Below are 20,545 nucleotides of genomic sequence, written 5' to 3' on the forward strand. Positions count from 1 at the left end.
TGCCCAAGATGGGCCACTTTGGCATAAAGATTATTTTGAGTTAAAAGTAATTGAAACCTAGCAGAAGCAGGGAAAGCTCCCTGCCTCCCTGCAACTGCTAAATTTACATCTGAAAGGAGAACCTGTAACTGGAAGAGAGCTATTAACAGAGACTCCCTTTTGCCTAAGGAATTTACCTGCATAATAGGGCAACCTTGTTTTTCCAAACATCTCCTTTCAAGTTCTTGCTAATGTTATATCCCCTTTGTGTCCTCTGACCCTGTCCCTTTCTTTAACTCCTGTTGCCTTAATTGTCTTTGGAATTTCACGTCTATGTGGATTCTCCATACAGACACCTACCAAATTTGATTTTCTCCTGATAATCTGTCTCATGTCAGTTTGACTCTAAGTCCAGCCAGAGGACCATAGGGCAGAGGAAGGTCTTCCTCCTCAAAGTTGATTTAGGTCCCCATTATCCCCTCAGAGATCAAGATGACTTTAACCATTGCATCCACATTCCCTATAGCAGAAAAGGGAAAGAGGAGACAAGAAGGGTGCAACCTCCATTTTTCTTGAAAGTACTATTCCAGATTTCTACTTACTTACTTACTGCAAAGAGGTCTTGGAAATGTAGTTTTCTTAGCTAAGTGGTAATGTATCCAGCCACTTAGCTTGAGAGAGAGAGAGAGAGAGAGAGAGAACGAGTGAGTAAGTGAGCAGGGGAGGGACAGAGAGAGAGGGTGACAGAATCCCAGGCAGGCTCTGCACTGTCAGTGCAGAGGCCAACCCAGGATTCAAACTCACAAACTATAAGATCAGACCTGAACCAAAATCAAGAGTCGGATGCTTAACTGACTGAGCCACCCAGGAGTCTCGTCATTCTGTTACTTATTTCTAACTTCATTCTATTGTGGTTGAGGGAGATGGATACTTTGTACGTTATCTCTCTTTTTCAAGTCTGTTGAGAATGTACAGCCTAACATATGCTCTATCTTGGAAAATGTTCCATGTGTACTTGAGAAAAAGGTATATGGTATATGGTAGAGTGTACTGTGTATGTCCTTTGATTGATACTTGTCTTGATAACAGCTCCTATGTTGAAAATCATTCATTTGGGATTTTGAATGTTTTGTGCCACTTTATTCTACCAAGAATCAATTTATAAAATAGTTTATCCAGGGGCACCTGCGTGGCTCAGTCTGTTAAGCATCTGATTCTTCATTTCGGCTCAGGTCATGATCTCACAGTTCATGAGATCAAGCCCAATGTTGGGCTCTATGCTCTCAGCATGGAGCCCACTTGGAATTCTCTGTCTCCTTCACTCTCTGCCCCTCCCTTGTTTGCACACTCTCTCTTTTTTTCTCTCAAAATAAATAAACATTTAAAAAGAAATAAAATAGTTTATCCATTTCTTCCTCCGTTTTACTACCTATTTCTGCTATTGGGTTTTTATTGTTTCTTTGCTTTTCATGTTTGAAGTTTGTTTTTGTGAAAGACAGGAACAAAAATTAAATGATGAGCCATTGCTTTTCATATTTTACTAGAAACTAGAAATTAAGAATATTACCATAATTGAAATTTTAAAAACACCTGTAAAAGGCAAACCTCAATTTATTGCTATTTGATTCAATAGACAAAAGTAACACAATTCTATATTTTATCTTTTCATTGCTGTATCTGTGTACCACTCTCAGGTGCAAAGGGCTACCTTCCACTCATTTTTCATATATCTTTGAGGTTCTTTTTGAGATATTTATCTTTTTTACCTTTAGAATTTAGAAATTTCTTTAATGGGTGTTCTGATTGAAAAACAGTTTCACTTGTCAAAAGTTATCTTTATTTTTTTAAGATTTTATTTTATTATAATTTTTTTAAGTTTATTTTTTGAGAAGGAAAGAGAATCCCCAGGCAGGCTCTGCTTTGTCAATGCAGACCCTGGCGTGGGGTTCAAATTCACCAACTGTGAGATCATGACCTGAGCTGAAACCAAAGAGCCAGCCACTTAACTGACTGAGCCACCCAGTTAGTTACCCCAAAAGATTTCATTTTTTTGAGTAATCTCTATACCAGCACGGGTCTTGAACTCACAACTGTGAGATCAAGAGTAGCATACTCTACTGACTGAGCCAGCCAGCTGCCCCCAAAGTTATCTTAATTTCACTCAGATTCTTACACAAAATTTGTATTCAATAGAGAATTATTTTCCTTTGGCACCCTGTAAATATCTTTCTACCATCTATCTGAGAATTCACCTGTTTAGTTTTTATTAAGGGCCAAAAGCATGTATTTTTTACTTAAAAGGATATTAACTAATATAATTATTTTCTTGTGTTTCTCCTGTAGGGAATACAGTGAGTAACCTGATTATGATTATACCTCCAATTTTTGGTGCAATTCAGAGTGTTAGAGATGGACTGGAAAAGCGGTACATTGCTTCTTATTTAGCACTCACAGGTATGTGTAACACTTCATATGAAAAATGATGTACAATATTCAGATGGGCTGTTTTTCTTATTCATACCTAAATTGGTTCTTAATTTTATGTTATTACACAAATTGAACATGTTCTAAAACTTCTATTTAAAACTCCAGTAAATTGAACTGCATTTTTTAAACCCAACTTCATTTTTTTAAGTTTATTTATTTATTTTGAGAGAGAGATGGAGTGCAAGCAGGGGAGGGATGGAGAGAAGGAGACAGAATCCTAAGCAGGCTCCATGCCATCAGCACAGAACCTGACACGGGGCTTGAACCTATGAGATCATGACCTGAGCTAAAATCAAGAGTTGGATGCTTAACCAGCTAAACCACCCAGGTGCCCCAAAATTGAACTGCATTTTGAATAGCTTTTTAAAAATTAAAGTATTTCAAGCCTACAGAATAGAGATAACAAATATACCCATGATATCTTACTATCCAGCTTTGTCAGATCTTAGTAATTTGCAATAATTGTTTCAGACCTTTTTCTTTATTAAATAAACTGTCATGGATGAGATTGAAGCTATATTCATAGTCCTGCCTGATTTTATTCCCAGAGTTAACCTCTATACTTAATTTCATTATCATTTTCTCACATGTTTTTGTATTTATACTACTATATATGTGTGTGTATATATATATATATATATACTTAAAAGTATATAGAGTATGGTTTGCATATTTTCAAACTTTTTGTAAAGAGTATTGTACTGTATCTGATCTTCTGCAACTTACTCATATTCTTCTACTTGTGTGTGAGTCAGGGACTGTGTCTTAGTTATCTTTGTATCCCTATTGACTAGAAATTTAGTGGTCCTCAATAAGTATTGAATGGATGGAAAAGTGAACTTTACCAGAGTATAAGATCAGAAAATCTGTCATTTTCTTGCATTATCATCATAAAGACAAAAATAAGAAAGTTTATTTTATTTAGTTTATTTCTTTTATATAACCTTCTAAACAAAATTTCTTTTATTTTAGCCCAAAGTAGGTATTTTTACATGTAGGCAGAAAGGACTTCTAATTACTGCAAAAACTCCTATCCTAGGAGATTTTACCATTATTAGACTGGTCGTTGTATATGAGAGACTTTAATTTCTGAATCTGTTTCTTATATGCATGATGTTTAAGAAAGTTACTTCAAAAGGAAGACTTGTCCGCAAACTTAACTCTTTGCTTTGTTTCCTGCGATGTTTTAAAAATGTTTATAAAATATGGGACGCCTGGTTGGTTAACCCAGTTGGTTAAGCATCTGACTCTTGATTCTGGCTCAGGTCATGATCTCATGGTTTGTGAGATCAAACCCACATAGGCTGTCAACATGGAGACTGCTTGGGATTCTCTCTCTGCCCTTCCTCCATTCATGCACACATGCTCTCTCTCTTGAAATAAACAAACTTAAAAAAAAAAAAAAAAGAATGTTGGGGTGCCTGGGTGGCTCAGTCTGTTAAGTGTCTGACTTCAGCTCAGGTCACGATCTCAGTTTGTGGTTTTGAGCCCCACATCAGGCTCTGTGCTGACAGCTCAGAGCCTGGAGCCTGCTTTAGATTCTGTGTCTCCCTCTCTCTCTGACCCGCCCCTGCTTGCACTGTCTGTCTCTCTCCAAAATAAATAAACATTTAAAAAAGAAAAAAAGAACATTTATAAAATACTGACAAATAACAGTCAGTAATAACAATAAGAATAAAAAGATTGAAAGGACTTCCAGGTTCCCTGGGATAATGATGTCTTCCTAAATTAGAGTTTGTATACTCATCCTCCCAGAAGACCATACAGATTAAGAAAGAAAATAAAACCATACTTAATCAGCACTTTCAACTCTACTATGAGAAAACAAATACTATTGAAATTGAAATCATTTTTAAATAAGAATAAACACCAAATTCCAACAGAAGTATCTTTGATGTTGTAGACTTGGGGTTTGAAAAACTGCATGGAAAAGAGGTGAGGGGTTGAAAGCCCAAGTATGAAAACAAAACAAAACAAAAAACAGAAAGAGAAAGCATTACAGTAAATGCAGAATTTCTGAAAGCAGTCTAAGGTCTGGTAGATCACAGTACCCATTAAAGGTAAAGGATCTGAAAAGTGTGTAAGACCTAGGGTGGCATTTTTAGAAAGGTACCACTTCTAGTAAAGAGATAAATAGAAAGGGGGAGGGTTCAGTGAAGGGAAAGAAGGAAGCTAGAGGGAGGAATTAAAATCCTATAGGAACAAAAGAACTACTAAACACATGAGATCCCTCCCCTCCAGTCCCCTACTCCCCAAGTAAGCATATGAAGAAGGACACTGAACCTCACTATTCTGACAGAAGAGGGCAGTCTTGAACTAGGAATTTTTTAAGCCACCCAAATCTTTACTCTTTCCACTAAATGGACCAAAAGAAGCAGTCCAAACAAAATTATTGTAAAAAGAAAACAGAAAAAGAAGATCAAAAAGTTTTTGGCTCATGTATATTCTTCCCCCACAACTAATTACAAAGCAAAAAGAAGCTGTAGCATAAAACTCCAAAATGAATTAAGTAGCCTCAAACAAAGAAAAGAATCAAAAATTTAAAAACTAGTAACATTCCCTTCTCCCAAAAGAGAGAAAATTAGAACTGATTAAACTTAGGAAAGATATTAAAGCTGAATTACAGTGTGTTGAATATTTAATAAGGGCTATTTAAGAAGGCCAAGAAATAAGCAGAAGAATGAAAATGAGTTAAAGAAAAAGTGTCAGAGAGAAAGTGATTGAAATGGAAGAGACTCAGCAAAGATCTCAAACATATAATTGGATTCCCTGGAGAAGAAAAACAAAACAGTGAGACAGATCTTATATTTAAAACTATAACTCAAGCAACTTTTAGAAATGAAAAAACAAGGAAAGAAATCTGCATGTTGAAAGGTCCATTTTTGCCTCTTAAAACTGACTTGGAACGGTTAATTCTAAAACATAGCCTAGTAAAACAACTGGATTTTAATAATGAAAAAAATCCTTAAAACTCTAGTGAAAAAGACCAGGTTACTGAGTCGGGCAAATAAATTATGCTGGCGTTTGACCTCATCAGCAACATACAAAGAAAGGCACCAGTGGAACAGCATTTTTCGTGTAAGGCATGGATTTTATGTTCAGGTTGGTTTTTTAGCTCTCCAGGTTATAGAAAGATAATTTTACATATGCAAGTACTCTCACCTCTATACAGGACTCCTTCTTGATGAATCCGTGAGTACTGCGCAAATTTAGTAGCTATTATCCACAAGTGGCAATTTAAATTAATTAAAATTAAATAAAATGTAAAACTCTGTTCCTCTGTCACACTAGCCAAATTTTGAATGCTCAATATATATGTGGCTTGTGGCTACCCTGTCGGGCAATGCAGATACAGACTATCTGTCATCACAGAATGTTCTGCTGACTGCATTGTACTGGAGAATGATGCTCATCCAACTAGGGGAACACTTTGGGGAAATGTCTAATGATGAGCCTTTAATATATTTAGGTATAGATCTAAGGCTAAAATAGGTAGGAAAGGGTGAAAGGATAATATATGGACATTATATGGTCTAATAAGTAGAAAAAATGCAGTTTTTGTTTTAGTTTATTAATTTATTTATTTATTTTGAGAGAGAGAGTGGGCGCAGAGGAGGGGCAGAGAGATGGGGAGAGAGAGGGGGAAAAGGGGTCGAACTCAGAAACTAACTGGGCTAACTAATTATTATAAATAGCCTTATGTCCAGTCAGGGCAGGTTTTACTGTCAAATCAATTTGTGCCAAACTTAAAGAACAAAACAACTTTTGGTTTTAAAAACTTTTTTTTTGAGTTATTAAAAAAGATATTTAAATTTATTTGACTGTTTTCTTATTTTATTATTAAAAAAATTTTTTTAATGTTTTTTATTTTTGAGAGAGAGGAGCCACAGAGTCTGAAGCAGGCTTCAGGCTCTGATCTGTCCGCACAGAGCCTGATGTGGGGCTTGAACTTATGAACAGTAAGATTGTGACCTGAGCTGATGTCAGACACTTAACCAACAGAGCCACCCAGGCACCCCTCTATTTTCTTATTTTAAAAAGTAGTAGATAATAAATAGAATCCGGCCCTGTATTAGGAAAATAATAACCCATTACAACTGAGTTTGTTACCTAGAGTCTAGGATCATTGAAATTTAGAGGAGATTCACTAATACAATTTATTATAATAGCAGATTCAAAAAGAAAAACCATGTGATCATCTTCATAAATGCTGAAAAAACCTTTGTCAAAATTCAGTACTCATTTCTGATTAGAAAGAAAACTCAAGAAAATAAGAATTGATGGATACTGTCTTGACATGGTAATATACACACCTCTGTCCTAAAGTCAGTGTTTTTACTCACTGTGGAAGCACTAGAAGCACTAGAGATATTAATCAGTGTACTTTTACTGGAGAAAATGATTAAGGGCGTAAGCATTGGGAAAGAAAACTATCTCTGTTTACAAACAGCATAGTATTTCTGAAAACTCTCACCTAGAGAATCAATTATCAAGCTAACTCAAATAACGCAACTATTTGGTGAGGTATCAGGTTTAAAATTATAAAAAGCAGTAGCCATGGGGCACCTGGGTGGCTCAGTTGGTTGAGCATCTGACTCATGATTTCAGCTCAGGTCATGATACCAGGGTTGTNAAATAAATAATATTAATAGAAATACTGGTAAGTTGTTTCCTGGTACAAGAATTAGACAGATGGATGCTAAAGTTCCTATGACAGTATAAACAGGCAAAGATGTCTAGGAAGTCTTTGAAAAAGAATTGCTATTAAGGATATTCCAGTCCTCCTATATGTTAAAGTATACTATAAAACCTACATTGGTAAAATAGTATATAGTGCTTGTATTCCAGTAGATAGTACAATGGAATTTTTCTTTTAAAACTCCCAAATAGGGGCGCCTAGGTGGCTCAGTTGGTTNTTTCAGCTCAGGTCATGATCCCAAGGTTGTGGGATTGCTTCTCTCTGTCTGCCCCTCTCCCCTCACTCATGTGCTCTCTCCATATTAAAAAGAAAAAAAAAAGGGCAATACCTTCATATATACAAACTTTATCCTATTAGGTATAATAGTAAAGAAGACCCCATTTAAAATATCCCCCAAAATAAAGTATCTAGAAATAAAGTAAATAAGAAATAATGTACAATCTGTGTGTAAAAATTTTAAACCACTTTTGATGCCATGAGAGTAAATCTGAATAAACAAAAAGTTGTTTTTGCATANCCCAAATAGGGGCGCCTAGGTGGCTCAGTTGGTTCAGCGTCTGACTTTGGTTCAGATCATGATCTCACATTTCATGGGTTTGAGCCCGCATTGGGCTCTGTGCTGACAGCCAGCTCAGAGCCTGGAGCCTGTTTCAGATTCTGTGTCTCCCTCTCTCTCTGACCCTCCCCTGCTCATGCTGTCTCTCTCTCTCTCAGAAATAAATAAAAAACATTTAAAAAAAAAAGTCCCAAATAGACCCAAGTCCATATTACATTTTGGTATATGATAAAGATTGCATTTCTGATTACTGGGACAAAGATGAATATTTTAATAAATGGTATTTAGAAGAATATAGAATAGATATATGTATACCTTATATTAGAGTAAGTTCTAATTTAGTCAGAGACCTAATTATAAAAACTAAAATCTTGTATATACTGGAAGAAAGCGTGTGAATTCTTGTATCTAGCGTGTGGGGAAACTATGATTCAACATCCAGATGTAATAAAATAAAATGTCCAATTAAATAAAAACTTTGACTTGGCAAAAACAAACAAACAAACAAACAAACAAAAACCATAAGCAAAGTCCAGAGGAAAAGACCAAGTGGTGAAAATATGATGCACGCTACAGGTAGAGGTTTAATATCCCTAATACAAAAGTGATTTTTAAATATTGAGGATATAAAGCACCAAAGTCCAACAGAAATAAGTGGTCAGAGACAGAAAATTCTCCAAAGAAGATATTTTTTTGAAAAGATATTTAAGAAAAGATAATCAGTTCATTCATAATAAGAGAAATGCAAATGAGAACTATACCGATGTATTATTTCTCATTTGTCAGATTGGCAGAAGTGAAATACTTGACAACACACTTTTGGCAAGGTTGTGGGAGAAATAGGCACTCTTCACATTGCGGGTGAGAATAAAACATTTTTATAGGTGAATTTGGCAATATCTAACCCAATTATATATGTATTTATCCTTTAACTCAATGTTCACATTTTAAAGAATTTTCTGTGAAGGCATCTATCTAGTAATTCACAATTAAATGGACATGTGGATATTTATTGCAACTTAAGAGCCCACATTAGCTTTAAATAAAAAGTCCATATAGGATTTATAAGATGCAGAGTGTCAGGGTGCTTGGGTGGTTCGGTAGGTTAATCGTCCAACTTTGTCTCAGGTCATGATCACACAGTTCGTAGGTTTGAGCCCGCGTCAGGCTCTGTGCTGACAACTCAGACCTTGGAGCCTGCTTTGGATTTTGTGTATCCCTCTCTCTCTCACCCACCCCTGCTCACACTCTGTCTCTCTCTCTCTCAAAAAAAAAAAAAAAAACCATTAAAAAAAAGTAAAAGATTCAGAGTGTAAAAGTATATGTAAAAGGATAGAGGAAGGGGAAACATATTCTGAGTATACCTTCTTGTATTTTTATTTTTGGAACCATAGTATGATTTCACATACTCAAAATGCTCAAAAAGATATAATTAGATCAAGCAGAACAGAAGTAGTAGAAATTAAGGGGAGGTACCCTGACATTGAATATAAAGAAAAACAAATTGTGTAAGATACATCTGATAAGGAATAGTTATCCAAAGCATATAAAGAACTCTTTGTATATAAAATATAAATGTAAAACTCAACAGTAAGGAAACAATCTGGTTTAAAAGTGGACCAAAGACCTTAACAGACACCTCACAAAAAAGGTTATACAGATGGAAAATAATATGAAAAGATGCTCCACATCATATGTCATCAGAAAAATGCAAATTAAAATAACAGTGAGACCCCACTATACATCTATTAAAATGGCCAAAATCCAGAACACTGACCGAATATCATTGAAGATGTGGAGCAACACGAACTTCCTCATTCATTGCTGGTAGGAATGCAGAATGGTACAGTCACTTTGGAAGACAGTTTGGTGGTTTCTTGCAAAACTCAACATAATCTCATGATACCATTCAGCAGTCATTGTTTTTGGTATTTACCCAAAAAAGTTGAAAACTTAGGTCTACACAAAAATCACACAGATGTTTAATTCAGCATTATTTATCATGCTAATACGTGGAAACAAACAAGAAGTCCTTTCTTAGGTAAAGATAAACTGTGGTACCTCCAGACAATGAAATACTATTCAGTGATAAAAAGAAGTGAACTATCAAACTACAAAAAATAGCAAGGAACCTGAAATGCCCATTAGTAAGTGAAAGAAACCAGTCTGAGAAGCCTAAATACTGTATGATTCCAACTACCTGATGTTTTGGAAAAGGCAAAACTATGGAGACAGTAAAAAAGATCATTGGTTGCCAGGAATTGGGGGGAGGGAGAAATGAATAGACAGAGCACAGAAGATTATTAGCACAGGGAAACTGTATTCTATATCTCTGTGATGCCTTAATGGTGGGTACATGTCATTATAAATTTGTTCAAACCCATAGAATGTACAACACCAAGAGTGAACTGTAGTGTAATCTATGGACTTTGGGTGATAATGTTGTATTAATGTAGGTTCATTTGTTATAACAAATGCACCTCTAGAGATGTTGCTAATGGGGGAGGCTATGCATGGGGAGGGGAAGATAGGGGTTATATAAGAAATATCTGCTCAATTTTGTTGTGAAATGAAAACTTCTGTAAAAAAATAAAGTCAAGGGGCGCCTGGGTGGCTCCGTTTGTTAAGCATCCAACTTCGGCTCAGGTCATGATCTCACTGTTTGTTCAACCCCCACATCAGGCTCTGTGCTGACAGCCCAGAGCCTGGAGCCTGCTTCCCTCTTTCTCGCCCCTCCCCTGCTCACACTTTGTCTCTCTCTCAAAAATAAATAAACCTTAAAATAAAATAAAATAGTCAAAATAAAAAGAAAAGTACCATACCCTTTATCAAATGGAGAACATAACCACATAGGAGGAAAATGGAAGTATCAAGCCAGTTAACTTTGGATGTTATTTTCATTACATATCTGAAAGTTTGAAAACAAAAGGAAATTCAACGATATCTTGAACCTTACTTTACTAACTTTATTTACTGTTATTTATTTATTATTTATTATTTGCAGTGGTATGAATATAGCAATTCTGAAGGGGTTTTTTGGTATGTCTTTTAGGATTAAGCAAATGAGAAAATATGTTGAAATTGTATTGTTGGAGGTGAGCGTTCTCATGTGGAAGAAAGGATATAAAAATTTGGATGAGGGAAAACAGGGAAGAACTCTGCAGTATTGGATTTGGAGTTAGAGGTAACAGCATAATTAAAAAGATTTCCCATGTTTTATCTTAGGAAAGGGCCTGGAAACATTGAGTCTTAAGTAGCAGGGAACACATCTAGTGTGAAGGCTTTGGTTTCTAAAAATCTTTCCTATGATGATTTCTTGGAGAAATGACTGATTTCTGGGATGAGGGAAGAGACTACAAGATCAGTCTGGAACATTTTGTCATGCTGGAAAGTAAGAAAGTGTCCAAAAAGTGAGGGAATCATGTCAAAATAACACAGAGGGCAGTTGGTCAAACCAGGACAGTTTGCATTTCCAAATGAAAAATGACAGAATTGGGTTACAGTTCATGATATAAAAAAGGAATCCCCAAGTTTGTACTGATACTAATAAGCAAACAAATGGTATGAGAAGGGAAGCCCTTTTTAAGAGTAGAATTGCCAAGACAAGAAACAGACTCTGTTTTTTAAATTTTTAAAAAATGTTTACTCACTTTTGAGAGAGAGAGAGACAGAGTGCAAGCAGGGGAGGGTGGAGAGAGACACAGAATCTGAAGCAGGCTCCAGGCTCTGAGCTGTCAGGACAGAGTCTGACGTGGGACTCAAACTCACAGACTGTCAGATCATGACCTGAGCTGAACTCAGAAGCTTAACCAACCGAGCCACCCAAGCACCTCAAGAAACGGACTCTTCACTAGAGAGAACAAACTGATGGTTGCCCGAGGGAAGGGGGCAGAAGGATGGGTGAAATAGGTGATGGGGATTAAGGAGGGCCCTTGTGATGAGCACCAGGTATTGTATGAAGTGTGGAATCACTAAATTGTATGCCTAAAACTAATATTACACTGTGTTAACTAACTGGAATATAAATAAAAACTTCTAAAAGGTGGAATTGCCAGCTAATAACTGTAAACAGAATGATAGACTTGGGTTTTTTTAATCCATCTATTTTTTTGCAACCATCATAGTAATGATTGATTGAGACAGGAGTCATCAGTGAATGCCAAAAATACTGGATGAAAGTGTTTGGGAAACGTAATTAAACAGCCTAAAAGTATCTTCTGACAGATTACTCATTAATTACAAATGGAAAAATGGCAACAACACAAATCTGGCAGATATCACCTTATTCAAGTAATCAACGTTAACATCATTAATAATGGTACAGACTAACAACTGGTTCTTCTTGATGTGATGCACTGAAAAGGAAATATCACTTATACAGTATTTCTTTTTTTTTAATTTTTTTACAGTTTATTGTCAAATTAGTTTCCACATAACACTCAGTGCTCATCCCCACAAGTGCCCTCCTCCATACCCATCCCTCCTCCCCCCCACATCCATCAGTCCTCAGTTTTTGTCAGCATTCAAGAGTCACTCATGGTTTGCCTCTCTCCCTTTCCCCCACCATTTCCGCCCTTCTTCTCCCCCTTGTTCCTCCGTCAAGTTCCTCCTAATCCTCCTATACGTGCAAACATATGATATTTGTCCTTCTCTGCCTGACTTATTTCGCTCAGCATAACACCCTCAAGGTCCATCCATGTTGCTACACATGGCCAGATTTCATTGTTTCTCATTGCCATGTAGTATTCCATGGTATAGATAAACCACATCTTCTTGATCCATTCATCTGTTGATGGACACTTAGGCTCTTTCCATGTTTTAGCTATTGTGGAGAGTGCTGCTATGAACATTGGGGTACATGTGCTCCTATGCCTCAGCATTTCTGTATCCCTTGGGTAAATTCCTAGCAGTGCTATTGCTGGGTCATAGGGGAGTTCTATTGTTAGTTTCCTTAGGAACCTCCACACTGTTTTCCAGAGGGGCTGTACCAGTTTACATTCCCACCAACAGTGTAGGAGGGTGCCCGTTTCTCCACATCCTCGCCAGCATCTAGAGTTCTCTGATTTGCTCATTTTAGCCACTCTGACTGGCGTGAGGTGGTATCTCAGTGTGGTTTTGATTTACTTATACAGTATTTCTACCAAAAGCGCATAACCTGAATCAAATGATGAGGAAACAATCACACACACATGCACACACACACACATATCAAACAAATTGAGGGGCATTCTGTGAAACAGTTCATCTGTTTGCTTCAAGAATTGTTAAAGTCATGAAAGGCAAAGAAAGGCTGAAGAAGTGCTCTAGATTAACAGCTAAGTGCAATATGGGATTTGCAGCATGCAGAGAAGGAAGTCTAAGGGGCAGCATTGGGCAAATCAGTGAAATTTGAATAAGGACTCTATTAGAAGTAATACTGCATTAATGTAAGTTTCCTGAATTTGATCAGTGCATTGTGATTATGTAAGAATGTTCCTGTTTGGAGATACGTGGTAAAGAATTTAGGGGTAAAGGCCATAGTGTCACCAACTTACTGTCAAATGGTTCAACAAAATAACACTAATGTGTGTATTATTTTATTTATGTACATTTTTAATGTATGTAGAAAGACAATATGGCAAAATGTTAGTGAATGTAGGTTAAGATTCTATAGGAGTTCATTGTAATGGTTTTATAAATTATGCTATATCTTGAAGTATTTTCAAAATAAGGGTTTATATTATATTCATTCATTCATTCATTCATTCAATTTATAGAGAGAGCGCTAGCGGAATAAGCAACGGAGGTGAGGAGGAGAGAGAGAGAGATTCCTAAGGAGTTTCTAACCTCAGCATGGATCCCGACATGGGACTTGATCTCATGACCCTGGGATCATGACCTGAGCTAAAACCAAGAGTAGGATGCTCAACCGACTCAGCCACCCAGGCGTCCCAAGTGTTTACTTTTTAAATAGATTTATTGAGTACTCATTGTCTGCATGCCAGAATACCAAACAGCTTAACAGTAAACAATAGATTTGGAGTAAGCAAATACAGGAACAAATATGGACAGTAATTACAGGAAAGATATCTTTGCTGACTGACCTAACAATCTCTCTTTGTGTTACTCCTATACCTTATTCTTCCTTTTGTGATTGCGGTCATATCACTGTACATATTAACTGTCATAATCTGTTTTTAAGTGTCTGTTCCTTCTGAACTTCCTGAAAGCAGGGCTGAGTCTTACTCTTCTGGATTTCTGGCATTCAGCAATCCCTGGTACAAACTAAACACGTGAGAATGTTTGATGAATGAATTAATGCTTTCTTTTACACACCTTGAACATCAGGCATATTTGCTAAGACTTCTTTTTCATACATAAATTTGTTTGAATTTTTCATTGAGATAAGTCTCCCCACTAAAAATATGTATGTGTATTGTGAGACACACATACACACACATAGAGCAAACTTTATCTGGAAGTAGAAATTTGATTAACAAATCCAAGGACATTTAGTAAATACTTGAACAAGATTTTCAATATTTTAAGCTTGTGATCAAAAATCCTTAATAACTACTTAATTGAGATGCACTTAATTTTTGGAGTTGAGGGAGATTTTAAGAAAGAATTGGAGGGGCACTTGGGTGGCTCAGTTGGTTAAGCGTCCGACTTCAGCTCAGGTCATGATCTCGGTTCGTGGGTTCGAGCCCTGAGTAGGGCTCTGTACTGACAGCTAGCTCAGAACCTGGAGCCTGCTTCGGATTCTGTGTCTCCCTCTTTCTCTGCTCCTCCCCCATTAATGTTCTGTCTCTCAAAAATAAATAAAATTTTTTTAAAAAACGAAAGAATTGGGAACTTTGGTATTGTGTTGAAGCATATTAGGGACAGATTGTTGGTTATTTATGAGGTATATTGTGTTCTGGCTTGGAGCCTAAATCCACTAAGTATTTAGTCATTTTCTAATTGATGCAACAAATGTTTACTGACAATCTATTATGTACTAGGTATCATTCTCCAGTCATTGTTCTTTGGAGCTTCTGATTTAGCAGCAGAGACAGGTATTAAATAATTTTATAATTGAGTATGTACTGAGGGATGTGTTCAGTGTTAGGAAGAAGAGATACCAAGTACAATGAGGAAGAATTTACAGAAGTTAAGAGTTAAAAATGTTATTTTTTTCCCCCCATCCTGTGTCCCTGAGTGATTGCCAGTTCTTCTGGTAAGCCTGATTTCAGTTGAATTTACCATTCCCAGTTAAAGCTACTTTGGAACTACCCAGTCCCTTTGTCTAAAAGTCTTTCTCTTTTTGGTTATTTTTCTACTGTATTGTACTCTATAGTTTATGAAAGGAAGAGATGCTCGTAACATCAATAGCAGAATCAAAGATGTCGCCTCTGATTATCTTTCTAATAAGTCTGTTAGAAAAAGTAGAAATGCTATTAAATTGAAGGGAGAATAGGAGCCCAGTATTTGTTTTAAGTAAATATTTTTGAAACCAGCAAAATGACTTATATAGAGAGATGATAATTCGAATGAGTTTAATACTCCTTGCCACATAATAAAACTAGGAGAATAAATTGAAAAGCAAAGACAAGTTATTGAAGCTAAATTCTGCCTGCCTGGTTACTATTTAATGTTTGATGTTGGGACTTTTAGAATTTTCCAAGCTTCATTTGAGTATGGCTTAGTCAATAATTTTTATGAGGCCATAAAATTTGCTGTTAACATTGGTGGAGTTTGAAGAGACAAAAATAATTATCATTTATAGGGCATTTATAATATTCCAGGTTCTGTGGTAAGTATATTAATTTATATCATTTAAAATTCTCCACAATCTATAAGAAACTCTTTAACCTCATTTTATAAGTGAGTATTTGAGAAGTAATTTGACCATGATTACACAATTAGTAAATGGTGAGCAATACCTTGAACTCAGATCTCTATGCTTTTAGTCATTATGCCGTAAACCAGTAATTTAAAACTGTGCATAATCTAAAATAGAACCATGTCAAAAGAAACCTTTCACAAGATTTAATTTTCTTTCATGAGATTTAATTTTTCTCTTTACCCCCAAACTTACAAAATCTGTATTTATACAGATGTATTGTTGTAAGTTTATCTAAATAAGTAGGTAATTGTCAACAACAACAAAAAAAGTTGTAAAATAGTCAAAACATAAATATAGATCTTTATTATCTCTAAGTCCAGTGCTGAAATTGAAAGTTACTGAAGTAGAAATGTCACAGAGACACAAAGTCATTTCCTTGTGAAAAGGACCATTGAGAATTCTTTGCATGGAATAGCCTTAAGTTCAGTTATGATCTTACCTCCAGTCTGCCACTGCCAGGCCAAATAAATCAAAGTCCTTTGAAATGATCTTAAGAACATTATGCCTTTTGTCTAGGGAAAAGTGAGCGGACTATAAACTAGACGAATAACCTTTTAGATAATAGCAATTACAGTTTGTAATGAAACAGGCATAAAATCAATGTGCTGTGGAAAAGACCTTTAGAAATCATTTTATAACCTGCTTGTAACTTATAATAAATTAGTTTCAGTTTTTCAGACATTGCCAGAAACATCAATGATCTTTTTTTCCAATTTGTTGAAAAAGTAGTGTGATAGTAAGATCACCGAACAGAAAAGATGTTAATATTTTTGGTTTGGGTTAATATTTCTTAATCTTTGTGCATATGCAGTTGTGGTTTTATATGCCTGTACTTTGAATGAACATGTCCAGCCTAGTAGCCATAACCCAGGGACAGGCTCAACCAGAGAAGCAGGAACCACAGATTCCGAAGTAGCATGTGTAGTCCGTGGACAGGAGGTGAGGAGATGAGGTGGCCAGGAAAGTAGCCTGGTGGAAAGTTAAAGTGGGCCACTAGAAAGCATGGTAAGAAATAGCCTAAGGTAGAAAGCAGGCCGCTGTACTGGCTCTTACCTGGTTTTTGTGGCCTCAGTTGTGACTTATTTTAAATATTTTAGGCCGGAGCCAGAATAAGACAATAAGACAGTTATGTTCTAAGAAACATATGTTATGTTCTGATGTCATGTCTATTATTATTGGTGTAGCTCCATTCTGTTTAACATACCTTAACCTCTGTCTGCTGTCCAGACATTCCACTGTGTTGTCTATAGAAACCTCTAAACAGAATTACTTTGTTTCTCCCTTCAGTTACCATATTATCTCTATCCACTATTATCGTGTTATTTTGTATTCTTTCTTTTCCTCTATCTGTGGAACATTTCTTTGTTCCTTAACCTGCCTGGAGGCATGGATAGATGTTCTAGTTCGGGAAACGGTGTGAATAGTACTAAAGCAAATCACTTACGTGGGAGTATTTGATGGGCAAAGTGTATTTGGAGCACAGCAGACAAGAGGTTTCCACCTCCCAATTCTTCCTTTTTTAAACATTGAGGTGTATTTCATGTATAGTAAAACATGCAGATCGTAAGCTCAATGAGATTTTACCCATGTGACCGCTATCCAGATCAAGATACAGAACATTTTAGTTAGTCCAGAAAGTTTCCTTGTGCCATTTTTCAGTCAAGACCCTTCCAAAGATAACTACTATTCTCACTTCTAGTTCCATATTTTAATTTGCATGTTTGTGAACTTTATGGAAGTGGAGTCACAGAATATGTACTCTGGCATCTGGCTTCTTTCTCTTGATGTAATGTTTTTGAGATTCATCTGTGTTATTTATATCAGTAGTTCATTTTTTATTGATATGTAATATTCTGTTGTGTGAATATGATACAATTCATTTGCTCATTTTTCTGTTAATGGGTATTTGGGTTATTTTTGGTTTGGGACTTTTGTGAATAAAGATTCTGTGGATATTCTTGTATATGTCTTTCAATGGACATGGACACTCATTTCTTTTAGATATATGTCTAGGTGTAGAATTGCTAGGTCATAGGGTAGTTCTGCATTTAAATTTATTAGAAACTGCCAATTTTTTATTTTTATTTTTTAGAACATTTACTTATTCTTGGAAGAGAGAGAGCACAGTGGGAGAAGAGCAGAGAGAAAGAGAAAGGGAGACACAGAATCCAAAGCAGGCCTCAGGGTCTGAACTGTCAGCTCAGAGCCCGACACAGGGCTTGAACTCATGAACCATGAGATCATGACCTGAGTTGAAATTGGGTGCTTACCTGACTGAGCCACTCAGGCACGCTCTCAAACAATTTTTTAAATGGTTAAACCATTTTATACTCCCACCAGCCATATTTGAGAGTTCAATTATTCCACCTTGTTGCCCATACTTGTCAGTCTTTTTACTTTCAGTTATTCTGGTTTGGTGTGTAGTGATATCTCACTGAGGTTTTAATTACTATTTCTTCACTGAGTAACTGGGGAGGGACAGAGAAAGGGGACCCCAAACAGCCTCCATGTTGTCAGTGCAGAGCCCTCTGTGGCAGGGCTCGAACTCACGAACTGTGAGATCATGACCCTGAGCCAAAGTTAAGTCAGACACCTAACTGACTGAGCCACCTATGCACCTCAATCATATTGGTTTTCCATTGCTACTATAACACAGCACCAAAAAATTAAGTAGCTTAAAACACTAAAATAAATTTATTATCTTATAGTTCTGTAGATTAGAATTCTGATACAAGTCTCACTGAGCTAAAATCAAGGTTGGCAGGTCTGTGGGTTTTTGTTTGTTTTGTTTTGTTTTGTTTTGAAGCTCTAAGATGGAACGTTTCCTTTGTTTTTCCAGTTTATATAGCTCATGGTCCCTTTCTAGTATTATGTAGCATTCCTAGGCACATGGCCCCTTTCCTGTATCCTCAGAGCTAGAAACTTTACATCTCTGAGCATTTTTCCAAAGTCCCATCTCCCAAAGTTTCCTGCTTTTGAGGACTCAGGTGGTTAGGTTGGGCATACTGTAGTAATCTAGGATGCTTATCCTCAACTCAAGGCCCTTAATTTAATCACACTTGCAAGATCATCTTTGGCATTTAAAGTAAAGTGACACATTCATTCATTCATAGGATTTGGGATTGGGATGTCGATATCTTTGGGACCCATTATTCTGCCTACCATTCTAACATAGTTACTACGGTCGCCCATGAGTTGCTAAACTAAAGTAGTAGCCCATCAGCATCCTCATTGGGAGTGAGACAGGAGAAAGGAATCCAAAAAAATACACTGATAAGTTTATATAAATAGGATATTCTGGCTTCTGTACAGTATGTAACTATAATAAGGTTATATACTAGGTAAAGCAGTAAATTAGAAAAGGGAATGTGATCACTTCCCCTTTGGTTGGTGGGAAACAATTAGAAAACTCCTATTAAATACCCTAAATGACTTCCCATCAGTTTAGGGTTAAAGTACAAACTTCTTAGGACAACTCTCCAAAGTTCATTCTTTTAATCATTACACTCTACTGCCTCTCTAATATGGTAGTACATTTTGTTTCTAATATGAATGCTAACTTCCCCAGGCAAGTACAAACATGCGTACCCTATAATTGTAGCTGGCATTGTTTTGACACCACCAATAACACCAAAATCTCTAACCTGAGTTCATAATTTTAAAATAATCACACATTACACCATTAATGCCTTTGATACTTTATAATAATATGCCCGTCTCCTTTTTCATTTATTCTGGGCCCCTTCCTATACATTTTGGTAAATCATGATAGAATTTAAAGGGAACTCATGGTTTTTCTTAGGCCCATAATTTTCTGTCATGGTAAATAAGCTAACATACTTCTAAAATCAATGACTCCATTCTCTATGTACATGAATGGCTTTTTAATTCTTTTAAGTTTGTTTATTTATTTTGAGGTGGGGGGGTGGTGCAGAGAGAAAGGGAGAGAGAGAGAATCCCAAGCAGGCTCCATACTGTGAGCTCAGAGCCTGATGTGAGGCGCAAATCCACAAACTGTCAGATCATGACTTGAGCCAAAACCAAGACTCTTAACCGACTGAGCTACTCAGGTGCCCTTACATGAATTTTTTTTAATAGCTTGAGTTAGGGATTAGAAAATAAAATTTGTTGGTGCCTATTGTATGTCAGGTATATGCTAGGTAATCCTCAGAGCGCAACCTTTTATGATAAACATTGTTATCTTTAATTTACAGCTTAGATATCTGAGTCTCGAAGAGACTTGAGCAACTTGCCAAAATTGATAAGTAATAAGACTTGGGATTCTAGTTTAGATCTGATTCCAAAGTCCTTGTACACTCTTCCATGGTATGTTCAGTCAAATGGATCAAAATGGGTATTGGAACATATCTGTAGTCTGTTATAACCTTGAATAACTTTGATAGCATGCCAAAATATTTGAATCAAGAGGTTCTAATTCAGTGAAATTCTATTATGTGCTTGAGAGACTCTTAAAACTGTACTGAAATGGTATGAATATGAACATCTAATTAGAAGATGGTACATTGACCTTTTTATTCCAATTCCATTACTATTTTGACTGCCTCAGTTTTCACTTTAGCCATGGCCATGTGGGGAAACTTGTCCCTGTTACTGGTTTCTTGGAATGTTCTAGATAATTCCTATAAATGTGAATTTTATTATAACTTTGATGCCTCAGACTTTTTAAGGGAAACATAATTGTTTCATTCTCCATGTGATTGAATCAATTTACATGTCAAGAGGGAAAAAAGGAAAATGCTTAGATTCCTTTTTAAAGAATCTCCAAAACTTCTAGTTTGTATAATTTAAGGATCAGTGGATGTTGTTTTGTTTTCACACGTTTCACATTTGTTTGGCTTGAATAAGTTAACCTCTCTATTCTTGAATTTCTTATTTGCGCCAATTGGGATACTAGTCAGAAAATATACACCTGTTGACAAATTGTAGCATGTCAGTG

The 20,545-nt window shown here is 36.2% G+C and overlaps 1 protein-coding gene across 1 annotated transcript in view; it reads left to right on the forward strand.

Annotated features, from left to right (window-relative positions):
• The first annotated feature begins 2,328 nt into the window (after positions 1–2,328).
• The window catches only part of ACER3 (alkaline ceramidase 3), a 120,099-nt gene continuing 101,882 nt past the window's right edge, over positions 2,329–20,545 (forward strand). Inside the window, exon 1 of the mRNA XM_077767526.1 lies at positions 2,329–2,433. Coding sequence (XP_077623652.1) covers positions 2,346–2,433 — 88 coding nt within the window. The 5' untranslated portion in view covers positions 2,329–2,345. The remainder of the gene's footprint in view (positions 2,434–20,545) is intronic.

This window comes from Crocuta crocuta, unplaced genomic scaffold (assembly GCF_008692635.1).
Source record: "Crocuta crocuta isolate KB4526 unplaced genomic scaffold, BGI_CrCroc_1.0 scaffold561, whole genome shotgun sequence".
In the NCBI taxonomy this organism is placed as follows: domain Eukaryota; kingdom Metazoa; phylum Chordata; class Mammalia; order Carnivora; family Hyaenidae; genus Crocuta; species Crocuta crocuta.